Below are 21,926 nucleotides of genomic sequence, written 5' to 3' on the forward strand. Positions count from 1 at the left end.
TTCCTCGTATGTATGCTGTCCCATAGGGATGATACTGACCTGTAAAATACTCCCAAATAATAAACTCTTACCTTTCCTATTTCTACCCAAGCTGATTTTTACATCTTGCTCTTTCGATCAAAGGTCATCTCTCACCTTTATAGTAACGACACCCTAAATTAACAGAGCTACCCCACCGCTTCTTCTTAGCCTTCTGACTTTTGGAAATGTCAAACAGTTTCCAATATTCGGGTTCTTGCCTTGATCATCTTTCTGTCATAGCTGTCAAGTTACAAAAGTACAGTTCTACCTCAGTGCTGGAGGTCCAACCATTTGAAATGAATGAAGTCGCCCCATTCCCCACGACCCATGCATCAAACCGGGTCAAGACCATTCGCAAATGGGTGCAGAACCGGAGACACATTGCTCGCAGCTTTCTCTCGCTCCAAGCGGGGGGGGGCTTTGGGCTCGAGCTCCCTTAAACGCCAGGGACAGGGAGACGTCGTTTGGGAACGGGCAGTGCGTCGAGATTGAATTGTATTTTTCCAGCTTTTCCTCCGCCCGGGAGGGTGGAGGCGGGGAATACCGGATGGTGTACTCCGGGAGCCATGTTGGTTTCCGTTGGGCTGAAAGTTGAGGAACAAGTTTAAACCGGGGCGCGAGAGGAGAGCGCGAGACGCCCCTCCCTGCGCGGGGGACTGCACTGCCCTGCTCCGCTCCGGAGGGATCCGCCTGCTCGTTCGACCGTCCGCAATGTGCCGCAGCTGAGAGGCGACAGGCCGGAGAGTCGACAATGATTTCCAACCAGCAGAGCAGCAACCGGCCCCGGGCCAACAACGTCGGCTCGATCCTACTGACCCCGCAGGAGAACGAAGCACTCTTCAGCTGCCTCGGGAGAAAATGCCTGGTGAGTGAAGTCCGCACCCAAAGAGGTGGGCCCTGTCTCCCTTCCTGTCGGCTACCTGCCCCTAGATCAACGCCGAATAGAAGGGAACAGGATCGCTCGCCCGCTCCCTCCCCCAACGACCTGGGGCTTGATACAGAAAGGAGCCTGGGGCCTGCCATCGGGCCAGGCCCATAGTCCAGTTTCCCTGGAATCGGTGCGAAAAGCTCTGCCTAGATTCATCAGCTCAGTTCAATAATTGCACTACGCAACGAGTCATATTACCGGAGATGGGAGTGGGGTACCCTGAAAACCACTCTACCCATTTTTTTTAGGCAACTTTAAATGGAAATAGTTAACACGAAGCCCCCGCACGATTTTACTGATATCCTCGTAAAGCTATTGAATCATTTTGGGCTTTCCTGTTGTGGTTTGTGGTGGTGTTTAGACAGGAGGATTATTTTACTTGTTAACTGAATGTCGAGAGATTGTGTTTGTTTATTGACCATTACGGGAAAAAAACACTTCGTTAACTGTAAATCAATCACTGTATAGCGTATAGGTAAAGCTTTACTGTTCTAAGCAAGTTGACATTAAGGTGTGTTTTACGGTTTTTACGTTTTGCCTGGGTAGTATTTGTGTCAACAGGAAAACAGCCTGATAGGTTGCTTCTTAAAGTTCTGTGAGGCAAAAAGAGAACATTTCCATGCCCTAGAGTTTGTGTTTTATGTTTTTTCACGAGTATACTGTTTGAACAGTTTGTTTAAAATACAAGATGTCATTACAGGGTATAGGTTTTTAAATATGCACAGCTTCTTGAAGCTGCTTGCACTCAATGAGGCAGCTTGCAGAATTACCAAATGACTGTATGTATGGCTTGCTTCATAAATTTAATACTCTGAGATCGAGGGTGTTGTAAAAGATGGCACATGTCTGTATAATATTTCTGTGTCTATACATAGTAAGAGTGTAGTCTGACATGGATTTTGGGCAGCTTTGCATGGAATGTACATGAATGTTCAAACTTTATTATGATCATGAATCTGAACTGATTCACTCTCTTCCTGGCTAGTACTATGCGTAATCACAGAATGTGTCTTGTCTCTCTTCACTCAGTCCTCCCACCACCCGTAGTCCTTCAATGCACCAGTCCTGCTTTCAGCTCACGCTCTGTGTTTCATTTCCATTTTTCCTATCGTCTCATTGATTGCCCATAAACCACCTGTACCCGCTCGTATTTCAAGCATCTGCTTGATAGCTTCAGAATTGTGTTTACTGGCTATCTGGAATGATACTCGGTCTGTCTGCTCGACGTTAGTGAGGGCTCAAGGAGGTTTTCCTCAGATTTGTTCATCTGCCCACATAGTCCCTTGGCTTGCCAATGTCTTTACCTACACGCATCCTCATAACTGTCAACCTAATCCAACAAAGTACCTCACTGCTAGTTGCTTTGTTTTGTATGTTTCCTATCATCCTTGTAGACTTGAGTATATTCTGGCTTTCTAGAATGTGAAAGAAGAGAACTACCATAAATGAGAAGAAATAAGAGTCAGCCATTTAGTTCGAATGTGGATGATTTTTGATCACAATTCCACTTTGCTACTTGATCCAAATACCCCTGGAAACAAAGTGGTGAAAAAGAACATTGACTAAAAGACAGTCAGACACTGTGGTGATAGGGTCGGGGTAAGACTGAATAAAGTAAATGCTGGAAGAGAATTTTCATTTGTACCAGCACTATAAAGCTTGAGAGTGAGGCTAAAGTAGTATGCCTATTAAAGTGAGAGGTAGAGGTGAAGTAATTAAAGAGAAACTGGAGTCCTGTATTATTGGAGAAGATTGCTAAGATAATGTTAAATGCATGGCAGGATAGTGTTTGGTTCAGTGTGGAAGACAATTTAGCAATTTATATACTAGGACACATCTGAAGAAACAGAAATATAAAATGTTAGAAATGCATAGCAAGTTCTTCAGCATTTGAAGAATGAAGCAGTTTAATATTTTAAGTTTGTAATTGTAGGATGTTGACAACACTAGTTAAGCTGCATCTATCGAATGCCTGTAATTACTTTGAGAAGTTGGTGCGGGGCAGGCTTCTTAAACCTTGTGGTGACAATCTCTCAATAGTGTTAGGGCAGGAAATTTCTGAATTTAACCCATCAACGGTGAAGGAATGGTGATCTGTAACCAAGTCAGGATGATGTGTGACAAGGAACAGAACTTGGAAGTGATGCTGGTTGCACAGGATTGCTTCTTTCCTTGCTGTTGTTTGCAGGAAATTTAATCTAAAATGTGCCAAGGGTAGTGGAAGGACAGCCAGGAAAGTGAACTTAAGGCCACAATTGGATGAGTCACGATCTTTCTTTGTCATTCAATAAAACGGCAGTGCCAAACTGCATACCCCATTCCTGTGTTTTCTATATTGAAGTAAGTTGCAGTTGCAGTATTGCAACTACTGCTTGTATACATGACATTCAAAGTACTTGGGGATACTTGCACTTGGATAGTGAATACTGTGGATGTGAGTATGCTCGCTGAGCTGGAAGGTTAGTTTTCAGACTTGTCGTCACCTTTTTAGGTAACATCATCAGTGAGCCTCCGGTGAAGCACTGGTGTTATGTCCTGCTTTCTATTTATCTGTTTAGGATAAATAAACAGATAAATAGAAAGCAGGACATAACACCAGCGCTTCACCGGAGGCTCACTGATGTTACCTAGAATGGTGACGAAACGTCTGAAAACAAACCTTCCAGCTCAGCGAGCAAACTCACATCCAGAACCTCAACCTGAGCTACAAATCTTCTCAAAACTCGCTAGTGAATACTGTAGCAAAGACACCAATCAAAACAATGAATGCTATTGACTTTGGAAGTGCTCATTATAGTACTATCCCGGGTTAATGAATGTTTCAAGACATTGCTAACTTGAACCTATAAATATACCTTGAAGGTCCATCTGAACCTTGCTTTTCCTGCCAGTGTTGATAAAACTCTTCCAGTTAAGTGCTGACCCCGATTTGTTAATGAGCACTCCAGAATAATAGTTCCATTGAAATTATTGTTTTTTTAATATCTTTTCTGTTTGATATGGTCATTATTGAACTGCTTATGTTATGTAAGTACTGCCTGCTACTGTCACTGAAGCCAAATGCACATTTTCCTGTGAGCAGGGTTTGGGTTTCTAAAAAGATTGTGAATGGAGCTAAATGCTTGAAACATCAGAAAGCTTTGCACATAATATTATAATAAGAGAACTTCACTGTAATTGAAAATGGTTGAACTAAGGATTTGCTCTAAATTCTGTCTCAACACCTCTCTCTTCCTTTTATGGGGTCTGCACTCAATAAGTTAATTAATTGGATCTGGTGCTCCCAAACCTATTCAGTTACCTCAGTGATTTCCTGTCCTCTGACTCAACTTCTCCAAAATCTTGGTTTGTGAAAATGATTACACCTCCAAGTCATGAACCACTTCAACTACCCCTCCAACTCCTTGGGCAACATGTTCGCCCTAGACCTCCACCAGTGCCACAACGATGCCACCTGAAGGCTGGAGCTACAGCACCTCATATTCCGCTTGGGAGCCCTGCAGCCCAGTGGTCTCTGTGGACTTCACAAGCTTCAAAATCTGCCCCCCCCCCCGGCCTCATCCCAAGACCAGCCCAGCTCATCCCTGCCTCCTTGACCTGTCTGTCTTCCTTCCCAACTGACCAACCCCCATCCTAACTCCCTACCTACACTCCCCTGTACTGGTTCCATCCCAATCTATCTGCTCCTCTAACCACCTTCCATCATCACCTCTGCCTCTCTCTATTTATATCAGAGTCCCCATCCCTTCCCCCATTTTTGAATAAGGGTCCAGACCCAAAATGTCAGCTTTTCTGCTCCTCTGATGCTGCCTGGCCTACTGTGTTCATCCAGGTATGCGCCTTGTTTTCTCCTAAACCTAGCTGCTTTGAAGTATCTTTGTACATCCTGCTTTCCTATGACTTGCATCCTCCTCAGGGCTAACATGTTGAATTTAAAATCTTCAACTTTGACTTCAAATTTCTCCTGAAGTTTTTGTTTCTTTCATCTTCAACCGCATAAACCTCTCATGTGCGACCCATTACCTGTTTAAAATGCCAATAGATTTGTCTCGCAGAGGGATATCATAAAGAAGTGTAGCAGTTAGGCTAAACACATTTGCAGGGTGGGGTGTAATTGTATACTGGAGAGGGGGATGAAATGGGAAAATTAAAAGAAGTAACTTGAGGGGAACTTTAAGCCAAAGAAGTGATAATACGCTGTGCTGTAAGGGTACCTAATTTTCACCTTGTTTGGTTAAAAACATAGATTCAGTAAAGCTCTTCTTCATCCACAACACTTGCCTTGTGTGGAGGGAGACTTTTGCTGACTTTTTGCAACATTTCCCCCCCCCCCCCCCACCAACATCTTGGAGGGTGGATAAAAAAAGAGAACCTTTAATCAGCCACTTCAAGGAGAAGAGGAGTTGATGAGTAACATACTTAGATGCTATTTGTGACTTTGATGAGAAACTGACTCTGACAAAAACAGGCCCTCAAACTTTGCCTTATTCCAACATGTGTCACAGCTAATGATACTATACTCTCCCTATGCCAATCCACCTTTATTCAGCTGAATAAGACTACATTTGTCCGTTTCCATTCTTCTCCATCTAACTGCTGGATCCAACAGCTTTTCTTTCCTCAGCCACATTCTTATTTCTAATGTACTTGTGGGACCTATCCATTCCTCCAGATCTCATCTATTAGCTGCCCCTTTGTAAACCCATTCAAAAATGTGACATTAACTCCCACGTGTCCGCTGATGACTGCAAGCTGTACCTTACAACCTCTCAACCCCTTCCACCATCATTAAGTTGTCAAACTGTTTGAATTCCTTCCAGTTGGATAGGTGGAACATATTCTTGAGTTCCCACTATGAGTTGTCTATTGCTCCAAGGTTTGCCTTACCAGACTCCATTCCTTTTTCTTGTACCAACAGCAGCCGGACCAGGCTGTAAGCAAGCTTGTTATCATATTAGACCCTAAATAAGTTTCTGACCTATTTTACTAAAACCCTTTTTTCAAAACATCACCTGACTTCACTCCTCCCTCAGTTCACCTGCTGACAAAGTGCTTGCTTAACTAATATGAATGCATTTCTGACCAGTCTACCATATTATACCATCCATAAACTTTGCATCGTCCAAAATTCTGCTTCCTGTGTTTGAAGACACAGCAGATTCTTTTACACCATATTTCTGCTAATGCTGACTGGCATTGGCCTAAATCTAAAATTCACATCACTATTTCTGAACCTTCTTGTGTTTGCATGCCCCCACCTCAGCTATGTGGTCATCCAAGACATCTGTGTCCCTCCAATTTTGGCCTTGTACACAATCCCTAATTTTAATTGCCAGGCCTTGGGATCTAGCATTCCTTGCACCTCTGTACCTCTTGCTGTAAGGCTATTTATTTCTGTTTCATAATGCTCCCTTGAAGTGCTATAGGTGTTTTGTTACATTAATTATATTAATAAAAGTTGCTGCCCATTGATTTTAGTTTGATTTTGCATGTTTTCGGTACGTGCACTTGCCTTTTGAAAGATCCCAGAGGATGGGCTACTTTGCAAGCCGTGGGTTAGGGAAGAGATTGAACCTTTAGCTGTGCCCATACATTGAACTAGGCCTTGCTATATATAGAAAGTAAAGTTCTTCAGGTAGCTAATGGCCAAAAAAGTCTGGTTTATCACAGCTGCTTAATCTAATATTAACTTGACATGTTTAATATAGAAGTCAACAATTTTATCTGGACTTTCAGATATAATAAGCAATTGTAAAAATCTCTGGACAGAAGTCTGAAATTTGAAGTTTTGGTGTATTTTGAAATGGAATCCTGAAACTATATATCTTTTTCAATATATAATTTGGTTGTTAGACCAAATGTCTCACTAACTTGAATTTTTGAAGACATAACGAAGAGGACTGAGGGCAGAGATTTGGACTTGATCTATATGAATATCAGGAAAGCATTCAACAAGGTTCCTCATGATGTAGTGGTTAGCAAAGTTAGAACACATGGATAACAGGGAGAACAAGCCATTTGGACGCAGAACTGCCTCGAAGGAAGAAGACGGAGTGGTGTTGGGAGGGTTACTTTTCAGACAGGAGGCCTGTGACCATGGGTGTGACTTAAGAACCAGTGTTGGGTCACTGCTTTTCGTCATTGTGTAAATGATTTGGATGTGACCATAGGAGGTCTGGTTAGTTAGTTTACAGATGACACTGAAATTGGAGGTGTAGTGGATGGCAAAGAAGCTTACCTCGGAGTACAACAGGATCTTGATCGGATGGGCCAATGGGTGGCACGTGGATTTTAATTTAGATAAATGTGAGGTGCTGCAATTTGGAAAGGCAAATCAGAGCAAAACTTGTACACTTAATCGTAGTGTCCTGGAGAGTGTTGCTGAACAAAGTGACCTTGGAGTGCAAGTTCATAGTTTGTTTAAAGTGGAGTCACAGGTAGGATAGGGAAGAGGGCATTTGATATGCTTTCCCTTATTGGTCAGTGTATTGAGTATAGGAGTTGGGAGGTCATGTGGCGGCTGTACAGGACATCGTTTAGGCCACTTTTAGTATACTGCATGCAGTTATGGCCTTCCTGCCATAGGAAGGATGTTGTGAAACCTGAAAGGTTCAGAAAAGGTTTACAAGGATATTGTCAGGATTGGAGGTTTTGAGCTGTAGGGAGAAGCTAAATAGGCTGGGACTATTTTCCCTGGAGTGTTGGAGGCTGAGGACCGACCTTATAGAGAGATATGTAAAATCATAAGTGGTATGGATAGGGTAAATAGATAAGGTCCTTTCCCCAGGGTGCTGGGGAGTCCAAAACTAGAGCGCTAGTTTAAGGTGAAAGTGGAAGGATTTGAAAGGGGCCTAACGGTCAACTTTTTCACACAGGGTAGTGCATGTATGGAATGAGCTGTCAGAAAAAATGGTGGAGGCTGGTATAATTGCAGCATTTAAAAGGCATCTGAATGGATATAGGAATAGAAAGGGTTTAAGAGGGATGTAAGCCAAATGCTGGCAAATGGGACTAGATTAATTTAGGATATCTGGTCATCGACGAGTTGGACTGATGGGTCTGTTTCTGTGCTGTACATCTATATGACTCTAAATGTAATTTTTTTTAGTAAGCATTTTATAAATGTGAATTTTATCACATTGTGCGGTAGAATTACAATTTAAATTGTATTCTCAGGCCCCATTGTATAAATGCCAATCATCCTATCTTGGTAAATTGACTTACTGTCTTCATACTTCACTTTCTGTTTTTTCCCCCTTTGGATTTCCCTACCTAAGGAAATGATCAGCAACCAAACAAGATTTGTTTGTGAGCCCATTCCCATTCAGCCATTTATCATGCACTGATATTTATGTCTCTTGGCTGTCTTCATGGTGTATTTCACTGTTCTTCATTTTTTTACTTGCTGCTTTCTTATTGCTGCAATGTTTTTGTTTTGTGTGCTACTCCCTACACCCCTTGAAAGTACTAATAACAAACTGCAACATCCTTCTCAGATTTTATGTCAGCATTCAGTCGCAGAAAAACTGAATCAGCTGTATTTGATTTGCGCACTACAGCCCATTGTAATGTTGTGCCTGCTATTCGGTCATGTGTGAGCAATATGCACTTAGTAGGCAAAAATCATTTGAATATAATCTTGCTGTCCAAAATGCCCTAAATGGAATTTGTCTTTACTTGTTTACGAGTTTTATTTGTAGGAGAAATTTTATGGTAAGATAGTAGAACTTTCAAGTTAATTTTTTCCTGGTGCAACATCTCCCGAACGATAAATCAGCTGCAACAATTTATTGCAGAGTTAAATAAGTATTGTACAGCTTGTATACTTGGTTGACTGACATTACATCATTGGGGCATGGCAAGTTTTTTTTATTGATTTTTTTTTTCTAAAAGTTTGCTTACATTTTAACATTGTTTTTGCCAATTCCTTTAACTGAGAAACTCCATTTTAAAATTAAATGGCAACAACCAATTTTCTGTCATTTCTTTTGAACATATATGTTTCACCAATGCATTATTTTGGGTGCACTCCTAACTTCAAATAGGTACAAGTGTACAATAACAATTTAGCATGGTACTTGCTATTAATACAGTGGAGGTTTTTGCATCTTAAGCTCTAGATTTGTTTGCTGGCATTCACTGGAAACCATCTGTGTGGAAATATTTTTTGACTTCACTGCCATAATTCTATAAAGAAATAGTTTGATAGCTTCTGAATGTCAAGAGATGGGTAGCAATGCAAAGTGATTCTGGACAGTTGGATTCACTTTGGAGTTGAGAGAAGTCAACTATTGGGGAGAATAAACAAAGCTATGAAGCTGCACAGGGGTAAAATATTCTAGTAGTATTACAAAAATGGTTAACTGAAAAGGATTTCAGATTCATCCACGAAGGAAATGTGATTTGAATTGAAGATAAAATAGCTAACATGCCAAAGTTGAAAGCATTCGCTTATGGTAAGAACGTCAACAAATAAATGTAAGGGCTGTAAATACCACTTGCTTATGCATTGTTAAGCTTTATTAAGATCTCAAAATTAATAAATCCCTAGAATTTGATGCTGTAGACCAGGAGTATTAAGTGGGTTTGCAAAAAATTATACAAATACAGGATTGATGATAAAAGTCAAAATATTCTGTTTTTTTCAATGAGGATGATTGTGTTTCATTATATGGTTATTAAGTTTGCAGATGACACCAAAATTGGAGATGCAGTGGACAGCCAAAAAGGTTATCCCAGAGTACAATGGATTCTTGAATGGATGAGCCAATGGGTCGAGGAGTAGCAGGTAGTGTTTAATTTAGATAAATGTGAGGTGCTGTATTTTGGAAAGGCAAATCAGAGTAGAACTTATACATTTAATGGCAAGATCTTGGGGAGTGTTGCTGAACAAAGAGACCTTGGAGTGCAGGTTCATAGTTGCTTGAAAGTGGAGTTGCAGGTAATGAAGAAGGCATTTGGTATGCTTTCTCTTTTATTGGCCACTGTATTGACCATAGCAGTTGGGAGGTCATGTTGCAGCTGTACAGAGCATTGCTTTGACCACTTTTGGAATACTGTGTGCAATTCTGGTCTTCCTGCTATAGGGAGGATGTTATGAAACCTGAGAGGGTTCAGAAAAGATTTGCGAGGATGTTGCCGGGATTGAAGGTTTTGAGCTACAGGAAGAGGCTGTAATAGGCTGGGGCTATTTTCCCCACGTCTCGAAGGCTGAGGGGTGATCTTTATAGAGGTTTATAGAATAGTGAGGGGCATGGGTAGGGTAAATAGACAACATCTTTTTCCCCAGCATGGAGAAGTCCAAAACTAGAGGGTATAGGTTTAAAGTAAGAAGGGAGAGATCAAAAGTGGCAGAGGGTGGTGCATGCATGCAGTGAGCTGCCAGAGGAAGTGGTGGACCCCGGTATAATTAGAACATTTAAAAGGCATCTGGATGGGTGTATGAATAGGAAGGGTTCGGAAGGATATGGGCCAAACACTGGCAAATGGAATTAGATTTATTTTGGATATCTGCTTGCCATGGACGAATTGGACTGAAGAGTCTGTGTCTGTGCTGTATATGTCTATGATTCTGATTCCAAAAGCTGTTAATCTGTTGAATGATTAGTCATTAAGTGATAAATGAAGCAAGAATGGAGTAGCCATTTCTTATTATTAGGAATAACTGTAGGTAAAGCGTAGTCAGTTGCAGCTATTTTGGCTTCAGAAGCAGACTGTGACTGATCATCTTGTTTCACTTCAGAAACTGATGATTCCAAACATTCACTTGGGATTCCTATCATACAAACTTTTGGAAAACTTTTAATATTTTTTCTTAATCCATGAAGCAACACCACCTAATGAATGTTGGACATTTGGAGTAAAATTAACAATGGAAAAATAAATTGGCTGTCGGAGAAGAAACGTTAGGAGAGGAAAGTTAAGGGGGGGGGAGAGAAAATTCGGCCTGTCTGACTCTGAATCTGCAAAGGTTGAATGCAATATTGGTTTTGCACTCCATCCAATTGGAATAATATCGATTTGAGTGTGGATCTGATGTTTCTTCTGGATTTTCTAGCCAATATGTTGCAAGTTAAAATTACCACTTTGATTTCTGGTTGAACTGACATTTTGAGTGGAGTGTCTTGGAGGTAGCTCTATTGTTTCTAACATTCAAAAATTAATAGAGTTGAGAATAATGCTTAGATATTTCTGAACTTTGAAAACAAATTATTTTACAAAATGTATGATGTGAAGGTGCCGGTATTGGAATGGGATGAACTAAGCCTGAAATCTCTCAACACCCAAATTATGGCCCAAGCGATTTATTTGAAATCACAAGCTTTCGGAGTGCCACCCCTTGTGCAGTGAGAGAGGGGAGCACACTGACACATATTTTATATGCAGAGAGATCAAAAGATCATACAACTGGTCTGAGTGGAGGATCCGAGAATAAGTCTCTGCAAGTGACCAAGAGTATCAGGCATTGAGTAAAGTGCCTAGAAAGTCAATGTCCATGCTGTGCTGTTCTGTCATGACAATCTTGTAAAGTGATAAGAATTTCCAAAAGGTGACATCTCAGGTCAGACACTGAATTTTAGGTGTGAGGCCTTGTTCAGAATCTGCCAGAGTTTTAACCTGGAATCAGACTGCTTTTATTCCGAAAGCAGGAAATTGAGATGCCACCACTGACTGTCTGTGACTCTAAATTTTGTGTGTTTTTTTTAACAAAGTAGAATATATCTGCAAATAAACAAGTATATTGGATGAAATGATTCACCCCATGGTGGCTTTGCGGGTAGGTGGGTGGGTGTGTGTGTAGTGGGGTGGTGTGGGATAAAGGGAGAGAGTGAGTGAATGTGTGTGTGATAAATAATTCAAAATTGTACTGACTGGTTAAAGTAGAGAGACCATAACAATTGATTGGGTTGATGCTGTCAAAACAGGAAGGTAAGGAAGATTTTACAGGTACAGAACAGTGTGGTCGCATTACCTGTATGGCTATCAGGTTCTGCTCAGCAATGGGGATTTTTTTGCGCAGTTGTGTATCTTGGATTCTGCCTTGGAGGATGATTACCTGAAGATTGGAGGCTGAATGCCCTTGACCACTGAAGCATCTTCCAACTGGGAAAGAACATTTCTGTCTGGCAATTGTTGCACGGTGTCTATTTATCTGTTGTTGTAGCATCTGCATGGCCTCACCAATAATATCATACCTCTGGGCACCCTTGCATGTAAGATAGACATCATTGCCAAATCACAATCAGTCACTATGGCATCTTATAAATTCCTGCTTTTGGAATAGAACCAGCCTGATTCCAGGGTAAAACTCAGATTCTGAACAAGGTTGCACACCTGCAATTCAATGTCAGACCTGAGATGTCACCTTTTGTATATTCTTATCGCTCTGCCCGGTTGTCATGACAGCACAGCGCTGACATTGACTTCCTCAGCACTTTACTCACTGTCTGACACTCTTTGTTACATGCAGAGATTCCACCAGTTGTGTGATCTTTTGATTTCTCTGCCTATAAACTCTGACTGTGCACTGTTGTCTCTCATTGCACCTGATGAAGGGGCTGTGCTCCGAAAGCATGTTGTTTTTTTCAAATAAACGTGTTGGACTGTAACTGGTGTTGTGTGACTTCTGACTTTACAGAATGTAAACTTTGCTAGTTAGGCCAGCATTTATTGTTCATCCCTAATAGGTCAAGGCAGCAACTTCTTCAGACCTATCAGTCTCGCAGTGGAGTGAATTTGAGTATTATCAAGTGGTCAGGGAATTTCAGAATGATCTTGATGAGTGGCCCAGATTTTGCATTAAAAATAACAATCAAGCTATTGGCTTCACCTTGACTGTGCAAAAGCTATTAAACGTGGAAACCAGGAAGAAGATTTGTTATGACAGTGAAACTGTGTAAGTTTGCTGGCCTCTGATAAATAAGTAGGTGAATGAATTTGCACTGAATTAACAAATTGAAATTTTTGAAGTACATTCTAACTGTGGCAAATCGTAAATACATCAAAATACTCTGGCAGTAACAATTAGCTCCAGCCGTTGAATTTCATACCTTCAGATTTACTTATTATTGGAAAATGTTTTAAAATATCTTTATAAAGAAGATACATTTTACATACTCATTTAACTTTTGTTCAATCCCACTATTCTTGCCTACTCTTTCAATTTTTTGTGATTTGACAGTAAATTTAAACATTCCAACTTTTGGTTCAGGTTCTGCAGTGCTCAGTATTACTTCCTCAATCTGATTTAATTAAGGAATTAAGACACTTACTTTCCCTATTTATGCTAGTCGCAGATTCTCCTTTAGAGGGTGGCCCCCCTGAAATGGCTGGTTAATTAAAGCAGAATTCAATGCAGGGGCCACCAATAGATTTTTTTTTATTTGAGTCTCTATGAAATAAAATACCAAACATAAAAACAACTGGCTGTTGCAATAAGATTTGGAAATTTTTAACAAAATACTTGGCGCACACAAGTGTCTCTGCTAGAATGCAAAATTTACATAAATTCAATGCATGCATTTATTATAAATGCATCGAGAGCAAAAATGCAAACTTGCATTGAAAGCAGTATAATTTAAGCTAAGTAAAACTAAAACAGTTTTTTTGCCTGTTGATCCTTGTGATTCTTCTTTCCTCTAATAGCGCACCAGGAGGATTTGCTTTCAAGTTAATTAGAAACAATCACGATTGCAGCTGGTAAAGCCTGTTTCTTGAAGCAAAATCTTTAAGTATAACTGCACACCTGAATGTTTTCTTAAAACATAATGTTTTTCCTTCATCATTTTAAAATTAAAATGCAGCATAATGTTTAGATTTTTTATCCCTCTGCTCCTCCTCAATGTTATTTTTTAAAAAGTTATTTTTCATGTTAATCTGATCAAACTAGAAAACTGTTAGAAGTTGCACATGAGATGCTGAAGAAACACATGCAGCTCCAGACTGCAGAATGCTGCCTTCGATTTCAGTGTCACACCCCAGGCCTGTGTCTAAGTGTAATGAACAAAATGCTACCCAATATTTTGCAGAATTACAGTTGATAAGAATTTGTTTATCTGGTCTCGCACATTGAATATAAAAATTGGAGGACTTAATGGGAAAATTCCCATTGACCAGCTCAGGGAGCAGGTAAGAGACAAAAACAGAAGTTGCTGGAAAAGCTCAGCAGATCTGGCACCATCTGTGAATTTAAAAACAAAATCAGCCAGTGTTTCAGATCTAGTGACCCTTCCTCAGACTAGGAGGTAAGGGATTTCGGAGTGGCAGCGAACTCAACTGACCATTGCAGGTGATGTTATTTGAAATTCCTCTTGATTTCTAGAAGTGAAGGTTAGATCGTAAGAGCAGTTTCAGGTGCATAGTGACCAGTTCAGTCATATCAGTGTTTAAAAATCTGGAGAAATTCCAAACGTTCAGTTCTGTGCTGAGCTGAGCGTGTTCCTGGCAAGGCTGTATTAGTGTACCTATTTTCTTTGAATTCATAATTTAAAATAGCTCAGTTCTTTTGAAAAGAAAATGAAGCTTTTGGGACGCATCACCTGACTCTGAGATTGCGGCAGAGGACCTCTTTCTTGGCCATTGTGTTCTCCTTGCTGCAACTCCTAAAGTTTGGGAACTCTTGCCTGTGCTGAGCATTCCAGTCATTGGCCAAATGTTATGTAATACAGGTTTTGAAGTTAAGTGCTTACTTCTGTTTTCCCAAAAAAGAGTTTTCAAAAGAAACACTGCCTTGGGGATGGCTTACTATACACTTGTTAATTATTGTTTTACTGCATTCAGAGATCATGTTTGTGTTAATTTATTATGTAGGAAACGTGGTTAGAAAGGGAAAAACTTGGCTTTTTCGTCTTCCAGAAGTGCAGTTCCCAGCCCTTTCTTTGCCTGTAAAGGCAGTTTTATTTTGTAGAATCATTTTGGGATTGGCTACTATTTGTTTATACAGGACATTGCATGACCATATTCCATGTTTTAGTATGGACCTTCCTACAGGCAAAATATTTCTGTTGATTTGTTAGAAAATGAAACCTTGAATTATCTAGTAGCATTAATTAATCTACAGTGTAAATTGAATTAATAGCATTTAATAATACAGGCAGACATCTTTATAAATTGTTTTTCAAGGTATTGCTTTTCATGTTGACAAGTATGTTTGCTGTGGTTAGCAATTGACACAAAATGTGGTGTTTCAGTTCCTTTTCTGACCGCTGCTGTATAATCTTGAAACCATTTGAAGTACTTTGTGCATTTTATTGTGTAGAATGGCATAATTGTTTTCTTGCATTTTGGGAAATGTTATATCTTGTGGTTATGAAAAGTTAGTTGAACGTGATCGTTTAGGCTACTGTTCTTTCAGGGGAAACTCTCACTTCTGGTCTGTTAAAGTTTTCAGATGACAAATAGCACTCATCGCACTGCAAGTATTCATTTGTTTAAACATAAGTGCTGATACTTTTGAATATTTAGGAAAACTTTATGTTGAATAAAAAGTAATTATTTATGGATTCTGATAAAGCTAACCATCATCCAAAGCTCAAGCACAGGTTGTACTCATCTAAACTCGTGGTGATGAGAAATCCTGACAACATGTACACACACTTTTTTTTGTTTCACTGTATTGACTGCAGAATGGATTATAATGCTGGGAAGCAATACTGAAAATAGTAAAAATTCATTTTTTTTTCTGTAAAGCATAAGAATTGCAATTGCATACTTTTCACGACCACTAAATATCCCAAAAATGTTTCACAGGCGGTAAAGTACTTTGGAAATATAGTCATTGTTTTACTGTAGAAATCTGGCAGCCAATTTGTATACAGAAAGTTCCAACAAACGGCAATTTGATCATGAGCAGGATTTTTCTTTTCAGTAATATTTAAAATGAAGGATTAATATTGGCCCGAGCACCAAGGATAGTGCTTCTGCATTTCAGAATAGTTTTGTGGGATATTTTACATTCCCCTGAGAGAGGGGAGGGCCCACTGTTTAATGTCAAATCCAAAAGAAGGCATGTCTGACAGCTCTGCACTTTTAGACTCTCCATATTGCACTGCACTTCACTTTTTGTATTGGTGCCCTGGAGTGAAACATGAGCTCTGAACCTTAGAATATCGATAATAGTGGTGCAATGTGCTGTACTCCATTTATGCCTGGCATAATGGTGTCATTTTGGCTTTGTTCTGCTTGAGTAATTTTATTTGAGCACTTTTAACAATTGGAATGACTATTTGTTTTAGAAATATAAATCTTAAATTGGGATTAACGTAGATTTATGAAATATTTGATAATTTTCAGTTGCAACAGTTTTATTCTCACTCTTGTGTTCTCTCATTACTTTACTGTTCAACCACAAGCACTGAAATTTAGAGAGACTCACATTGGGAAGCCTTGATTGTTAAGCTGATACATGTCATGGTGATGTAGTTGGATTTGCCTTCTGAAATGATCATTTATCTTTGCACTTGTGCAATAGCAGACACCAATCAACCAACATCTAGATGATGTTCAGATTGTGCCACGGGTTGGTTTATGCTCCATCAGAATGACTGACTGCTTGGCTTTAGATGGAAGCAAAATATTTGAAATAGCTGAAAGTGATTAGATTATTCAGACCCAAGGATTGGCCATTGACTATCCCGTTAGTCTGTCCATCTGTGAAGAATGGAAGAACACAGGAGCTGATCAGTGCAAGTGAAGCAGTCAAAGTTTTCAGAATAAAACAGCAAAAAACATGTTGTAGGAGCAGACCAAGGACTTGGCTAGAGGCAGCGCAGTGATAAAGATCGACACCATGGTGAAGCCCAGGAGCCAGAGGTGGAATGGGTTTATCACAAGAGAAAATAGATTTTCTGTCCTGGATCCAACACTGCAATGAGTGCAGCTGAGAATTTAATTCTGACTTCAGTAGTAAATGGATTCCAATTGCCCTAAAACTTGAAACACTCAAGTGGATGAAGTGGCACCTTTGTGTTGCAGAACTGGATTTGAGTGCAGTAGTGCAATTGTAGTGACATGAGTCCAGGAAATAACATTAGCAGTTTCACCAAACAACATAAAAATTGAATATAGGGATGGACATTGTGCTCTCTGCATTCATAAATCAGCAATCTCACTTCTTTGGGACACATGAATAAAAGTTTCCCAGTGAGATGTACTTATGGAAAGTAGTTCTGTTAGAGTATTGTGGAATATAATCATATGCGCGGCTTGTTGGCTCTGTGGTTAGCACTACTGCCTCATTGCATCAGGGACCTGGGTTCGATTCCACCTTCGAGCGACTGTGTGGAGTTTGCACATTCTCCCTGTGTCTGCTAGGGTTTTTCCATGTGCTCAGGTTTCCTCCCACAGTCTAAAGACGTGCACATTAGGTAGATTGACCGTGCTAAATTGCCCATCGTGCCCAGGGGTATAAGATAGGTGGATTAACCATGGGAAATAAGGAATAGAGGGGATGGATCTGGTTGGGATACTCATCGGAGGATCACTGTGGACTTGTTGGGCCAAATGGCCTGTTTCCACACTTGTAGGAATTCTGTGATTCTATGATAAAGGGTACACAATTACTGTATACATTTTAAAATGATCTTTGAAAGAATGAACTGGTTCAAACTATTGGGGTTGTTAAAGAATTTGGTAATGCTCCTGCCTCCAAGTTCAAAAATTGATGTCTCGGTTCCTCCTGCAAGATAGGAACAGTGCTGACATTTCAACTGTGGCACACTCGCTCAGTACTGCGCAGGAGGTGGTATCTTTCAGATGAGATATTAAATCAAGATTCAAATGAATGAGAGAGATTCTAACCCATGGCACTACTTCTGAGAAATGCAGGGAGTTCTTTCTATTGTTCTGGTCAATATTTCTCCTGTAAACCCTCAATGGTGACAAAAACAGCAACTGCTTGTTGAGTCTGTCACTTTTTTTTAAGCACTAGCCCTGCACAGTCACTGCTGCATTTCTTTCATTTCAACAGAGTACATTTCAAAGTAAATAATTGACTGTTTAGTGCTTTGGGATGCCTTGTCGTGATGCACATGTTTTTTAAAACACTTTTTATGCAGATAGGAGAGAGAAACTTGACAAAGATTTTTGAAAGTGGGACAACCCTCAAGTGTTGGGATAGCATATGGTGAGCCAGAACCTGCAATGATCTCAAGAGTTTGAGGGGCTGCTGCTGTTTAGTACGTGTGTTTCTACTTCTGCATATTTATTAAAGGAAATGGTACAATGAATGGGCAACAAAAGTTAGTCTGATGTATCGATAAATTATGAATCGTAGTCAGTTTTGAAGATCTTTTAATGATATTTAATAAATGAAGTGCATTTGGATGTGAGAAATATACTGACTGAAGATGGCAGATGAGCAAGGAAGGAGAGAGCTAGGATTACTTTTTTAAAAAAAGTTGCATTAATAGAAGGAGTGATGCTGAAACATGGATTCTAGGGAAAGAGAAGGTCCAGTTTCTGGACAGTTTTGAGATGCGAGTCGCATTTTGATATATTGACAAAAGTGTACAAATAAAGCAACGGTGCTGCAAGTATAATAGAAAAACATAATTTATGATTTGAGCTGGAACTTGCATTTGGCAGACCATTGGTGACGCACCTCATATACATGCCTATCTCAGTACTTTTGAGACTGAGTAATTTGTAACCTCTTGGATTTCCTGCCACATGGTGCACATATTCAAACCACAGCCTGGAACCCTGCTTGAAACAGAGCTCGGTGTTTCTGTGTGCCTCAGATTTTCATTAATAAACATTTTTTCTACCATGATCATCAATCCATGGGGGGGTAACCTCATATTAATTTGAAATCCAAGAAAATCTAGGTTGTTGATTGAAGATATTTGCTTGAGGATATGATAGTTTGCTGTTTGCTGTTTTGCTCTGTGGCTCACGCTATTGTATTTAAGCCACACCAATACAGGTATGCATAAATAAGTAGTTTGATGGCTGTTCCTCATTATCGGAGATCCCTAAATTTGAATGATTTGAATCTTGAAGTGAGCCTCCTTTATAAATGCATTGTTAACAATTACGTACAGTTCTAATTTAAATTAAACCTGAAATTTCTTGCCAGACCAGATCATTGAAAATTCCCAGATGCTACAAAAACTTTTAATCTAGGCAATATTTTAAGTATTGTTATTGTGAGGGTTGTACTGCTGTGAAATTGCTTGTTAATCTGAACAATTTACATGCTTAGATTCAATTAGCTGCTTTGATATCACCTACCTGCCAAAATCTCCTGATTTTGAATGACTGCAGTATTAACTGCCCACTGTAATTCGTAAATAACTGCTGATCATATCACACAACTAAACAACATATTAGGTTAAAAGCCAAAATCTGAAATGTAAACACACACAATGCTGCAGATACCCAAATTTTGTAGCATTTGTAGAGAAAGAGTTAATGTTTTCAGAGCAAGGATATTCACTGCAGCTTGTGCATGTGCAGATTGTCCTGTGGTGTCTGCAGCTGTAGTTATTTTAATCAATTGTTCACACATGCTGTGACACACTTCAGGATCAGGTAGAACTTTAATCTGGACCTTTTTGGCTTAGAGGTAGCGATACTACCTCTGCACCACAATTCCGGTCATCTCCCAAGTTTTATATGCTGGTTGGAAGTATGTGCACATTTTGTGTGTGTGAATGAGCTTCCAAATCATGAGTACTGGTACGTCGCTTGGCATTCACAACCACTTTTTTAAGACTCCATGAAAGCGTTTATTTTCATCAAATAGAACACCTGGTCTTGCAGAAGATGTAGGTGTTGCTATTACTAAATTCCCCCATTGCTAACATCCTGTGGGGAGTTACCATTGACAAGAAAATGAACTGGACCTACCACATGAACGCAGTCGCTGCAAGAGTGGGTCAGAGGTAAGGAAAACTGGTGAGCAACTCACTCCCTGACTCAGCAAAGCCTGTTCACCATCTACAATGTACACGTCAGGAGTGTGATAGAATACCCCCACTTGCCTAGATGGGTGCAGCTCCAACAATGCTGAAGAAACTTGACATTATCCAAGACAAAGCAGCTTGCTTCAATGGCACCGCATCCACAAACGTCCAGTCCCTCCACTGATGCTTAGTAGCGGCAATATGTACTATCTGCAAGATGCATTGCAGAAATTCACCTCAGATAGAACCTTCCAAACTCATGACCACTTCCATCTGGAAGGACAAGGGCAGACGCCTGGGAACAATAGCATCTACACTTTTCCCCCTCCAAGCTAATAACAATCATGATTTGGAAATATATTGTCATTCCTTCACTGCTGGGTCGAAATCCTGGAATGGCGTAATGGCATTGTGGGTCAGCCTACAGCACATGGAATGCAGTGGTTCAAGAAGGTAGCTCACCACCGTCTTCTCAAGGGCAGCTAGGGACTGGCAATCAATGCTGGCCAGCCAATTGCACCCTTGTTCCTCATGTGATCCTTTCCTTCTTTATATTAAAAAAAATGCAAATAATATTTAAACTGAAATGTAAACATGTATATTAGGAGGAGAGATGGTTCATTCTGTCCCTTAAAGCTGGCTGAACTGTTTTGAATTTCACTGTCTACCTGGATAATCTTACATTCACATTAGACAAGGGAAACAATCTGCCTCCACCTTGTATAAATATTCAATGATCCTGCTTCCACCTTATTCCGAAGCAGAGTTCCAAAGTGTCTCAACCTGTGAGAGAAAAATAAAATCCTCATTTGCCTGAAAAGGACAATTTCTAGTTTATAATCAGTGCCCCCGATTCTGGACTTACTCACAAGAGGGAAATTCTTGACAAGCCCACCTTGTCAAGATTGTTTGAGATCTTGTGCACTTCAGTCAAATCACCATCCGCTCTTTTGTATTCCAGTGGAAAGAAGCCTACTGTGGCTAGCTTTGTTCCTAAGACAATCTGCTCATTTCAAGTACCAAATTAACCTCCTGTAATTCACCTTGAATGTGCTCCTTTTAAATAAGGAGTACAGAACCGTACTTAATGTGCATATGGTCGTCCTGTCTTGGCCTTGACCCTGTATGACTGAAACTTTTGACATCCTTCTTGTTCACTTCCTGTCGTAATAATGAACGATAGTACTTCAGTTGCCACCTTATTTTCTTGCTGATATTTACATATTATCACTTTGTGAGTTGAGCATGAGAACACTTGGGTCCATCTGCACCTTGGAATTATATTAGTATTAATATCTGCTTTTTATTCTTCCTGTCAAAGTGAACAACTTCATATTTCCAACCTAACCTCCATAATGATCAATTCTAACACCTTACTTATGACAGACATCAAGCTAATTGGCTTATAATTTCCTGATTTCTGTCTGTCTTCCCTACTTGGCCATAGAGTTTATAGATGCTACTTTCCAGACTACTGGAATCTTTTGAGAATCTCAGAAACTTTGGAAAATTAATGCTAATGCATCTATTAGCTCATTAGAATTTTTTTTAAAAGAGACCAGGGTGAAGTCTATCTGGACCTGGGGTCTTGCCAACCCACAGTTCCCTCAGTCTTCTCAGAGTTGCTTCCCACTGCCTGGTACAAAACATAATGAAGGTTCCAGCTTATCAACCTTTACCCCTTGATTTTTTTTTTGCATCTACCCAAGCTTGATAACCTCACCCCAGTGTTTTGTTTAAAGTTCTCCCTTCCTCTGAGTTATGCAGTTTGCTACACACCAGTCTGAGTTCTGTTACAGACTGTGCGAATGGCACAGACCTTACTGACCCCAGTGCTGATGCCAGTGTCTCGTGATGGGCACCCATTTATTATACCTTAGTCTTTGAACTACATTGCACAGATGTTATGTGCCATTTGCAGATTGGCACATGATTCAGATTATTATTCCGAAATTGTTACCGTTGAAGTTCTGTTCTTCACTTTGCCTAGCTCTTCATACTGTCTCGGCAGAATCTCTTCCTTTTTCCAGTCTATTTCATTCATACCTACATAAAACACAACAACTTGATCC

The 21,926-nt window shown here is 40.0% G+C and overlaps 1 protein-coding gene across 1 annotated transcript in view; it reads left to right on the forward strand.

Moving 5' to 3' along the window:
* The first annotated feature begins 434 nt into the window (after nt 1-434).
* The window catches only part of LOC125460738 (actin nucleation-promoting factor WASL), a 74,863-nt gene continuing 53,371 nt past the window's right edge, over nt 435-21,926 (forward strand). The window contains exon 1 of the mRNA XM_048548549.2: nt 435-886. Within this exon, the coding sequence (XP_048404506.2) occupies nt 773-886 (114 nt within the window). The 5' untranslated portion in view covers nt 435-772. The remainder of the gene's footprint in view (nt 887-21,926) is intronic.

The sequence above is a fragment of the Stegostoma tigrinum genome, chromosome 18 (genome assembly GCF_030684315.1).
Source record: "Stegostoma tigrinum isolate sSteTig4 chromosome 18, sSteTig4.hap1, whole genome shotgun sequence".
Classification (NCBI taxonomy): Eukaryota; Metazoa; Chordata; class Chondrichthyes; order Orectolobiformes; family Stegostomatidae; genus Stegostoma; species Stegostoma tigrinum.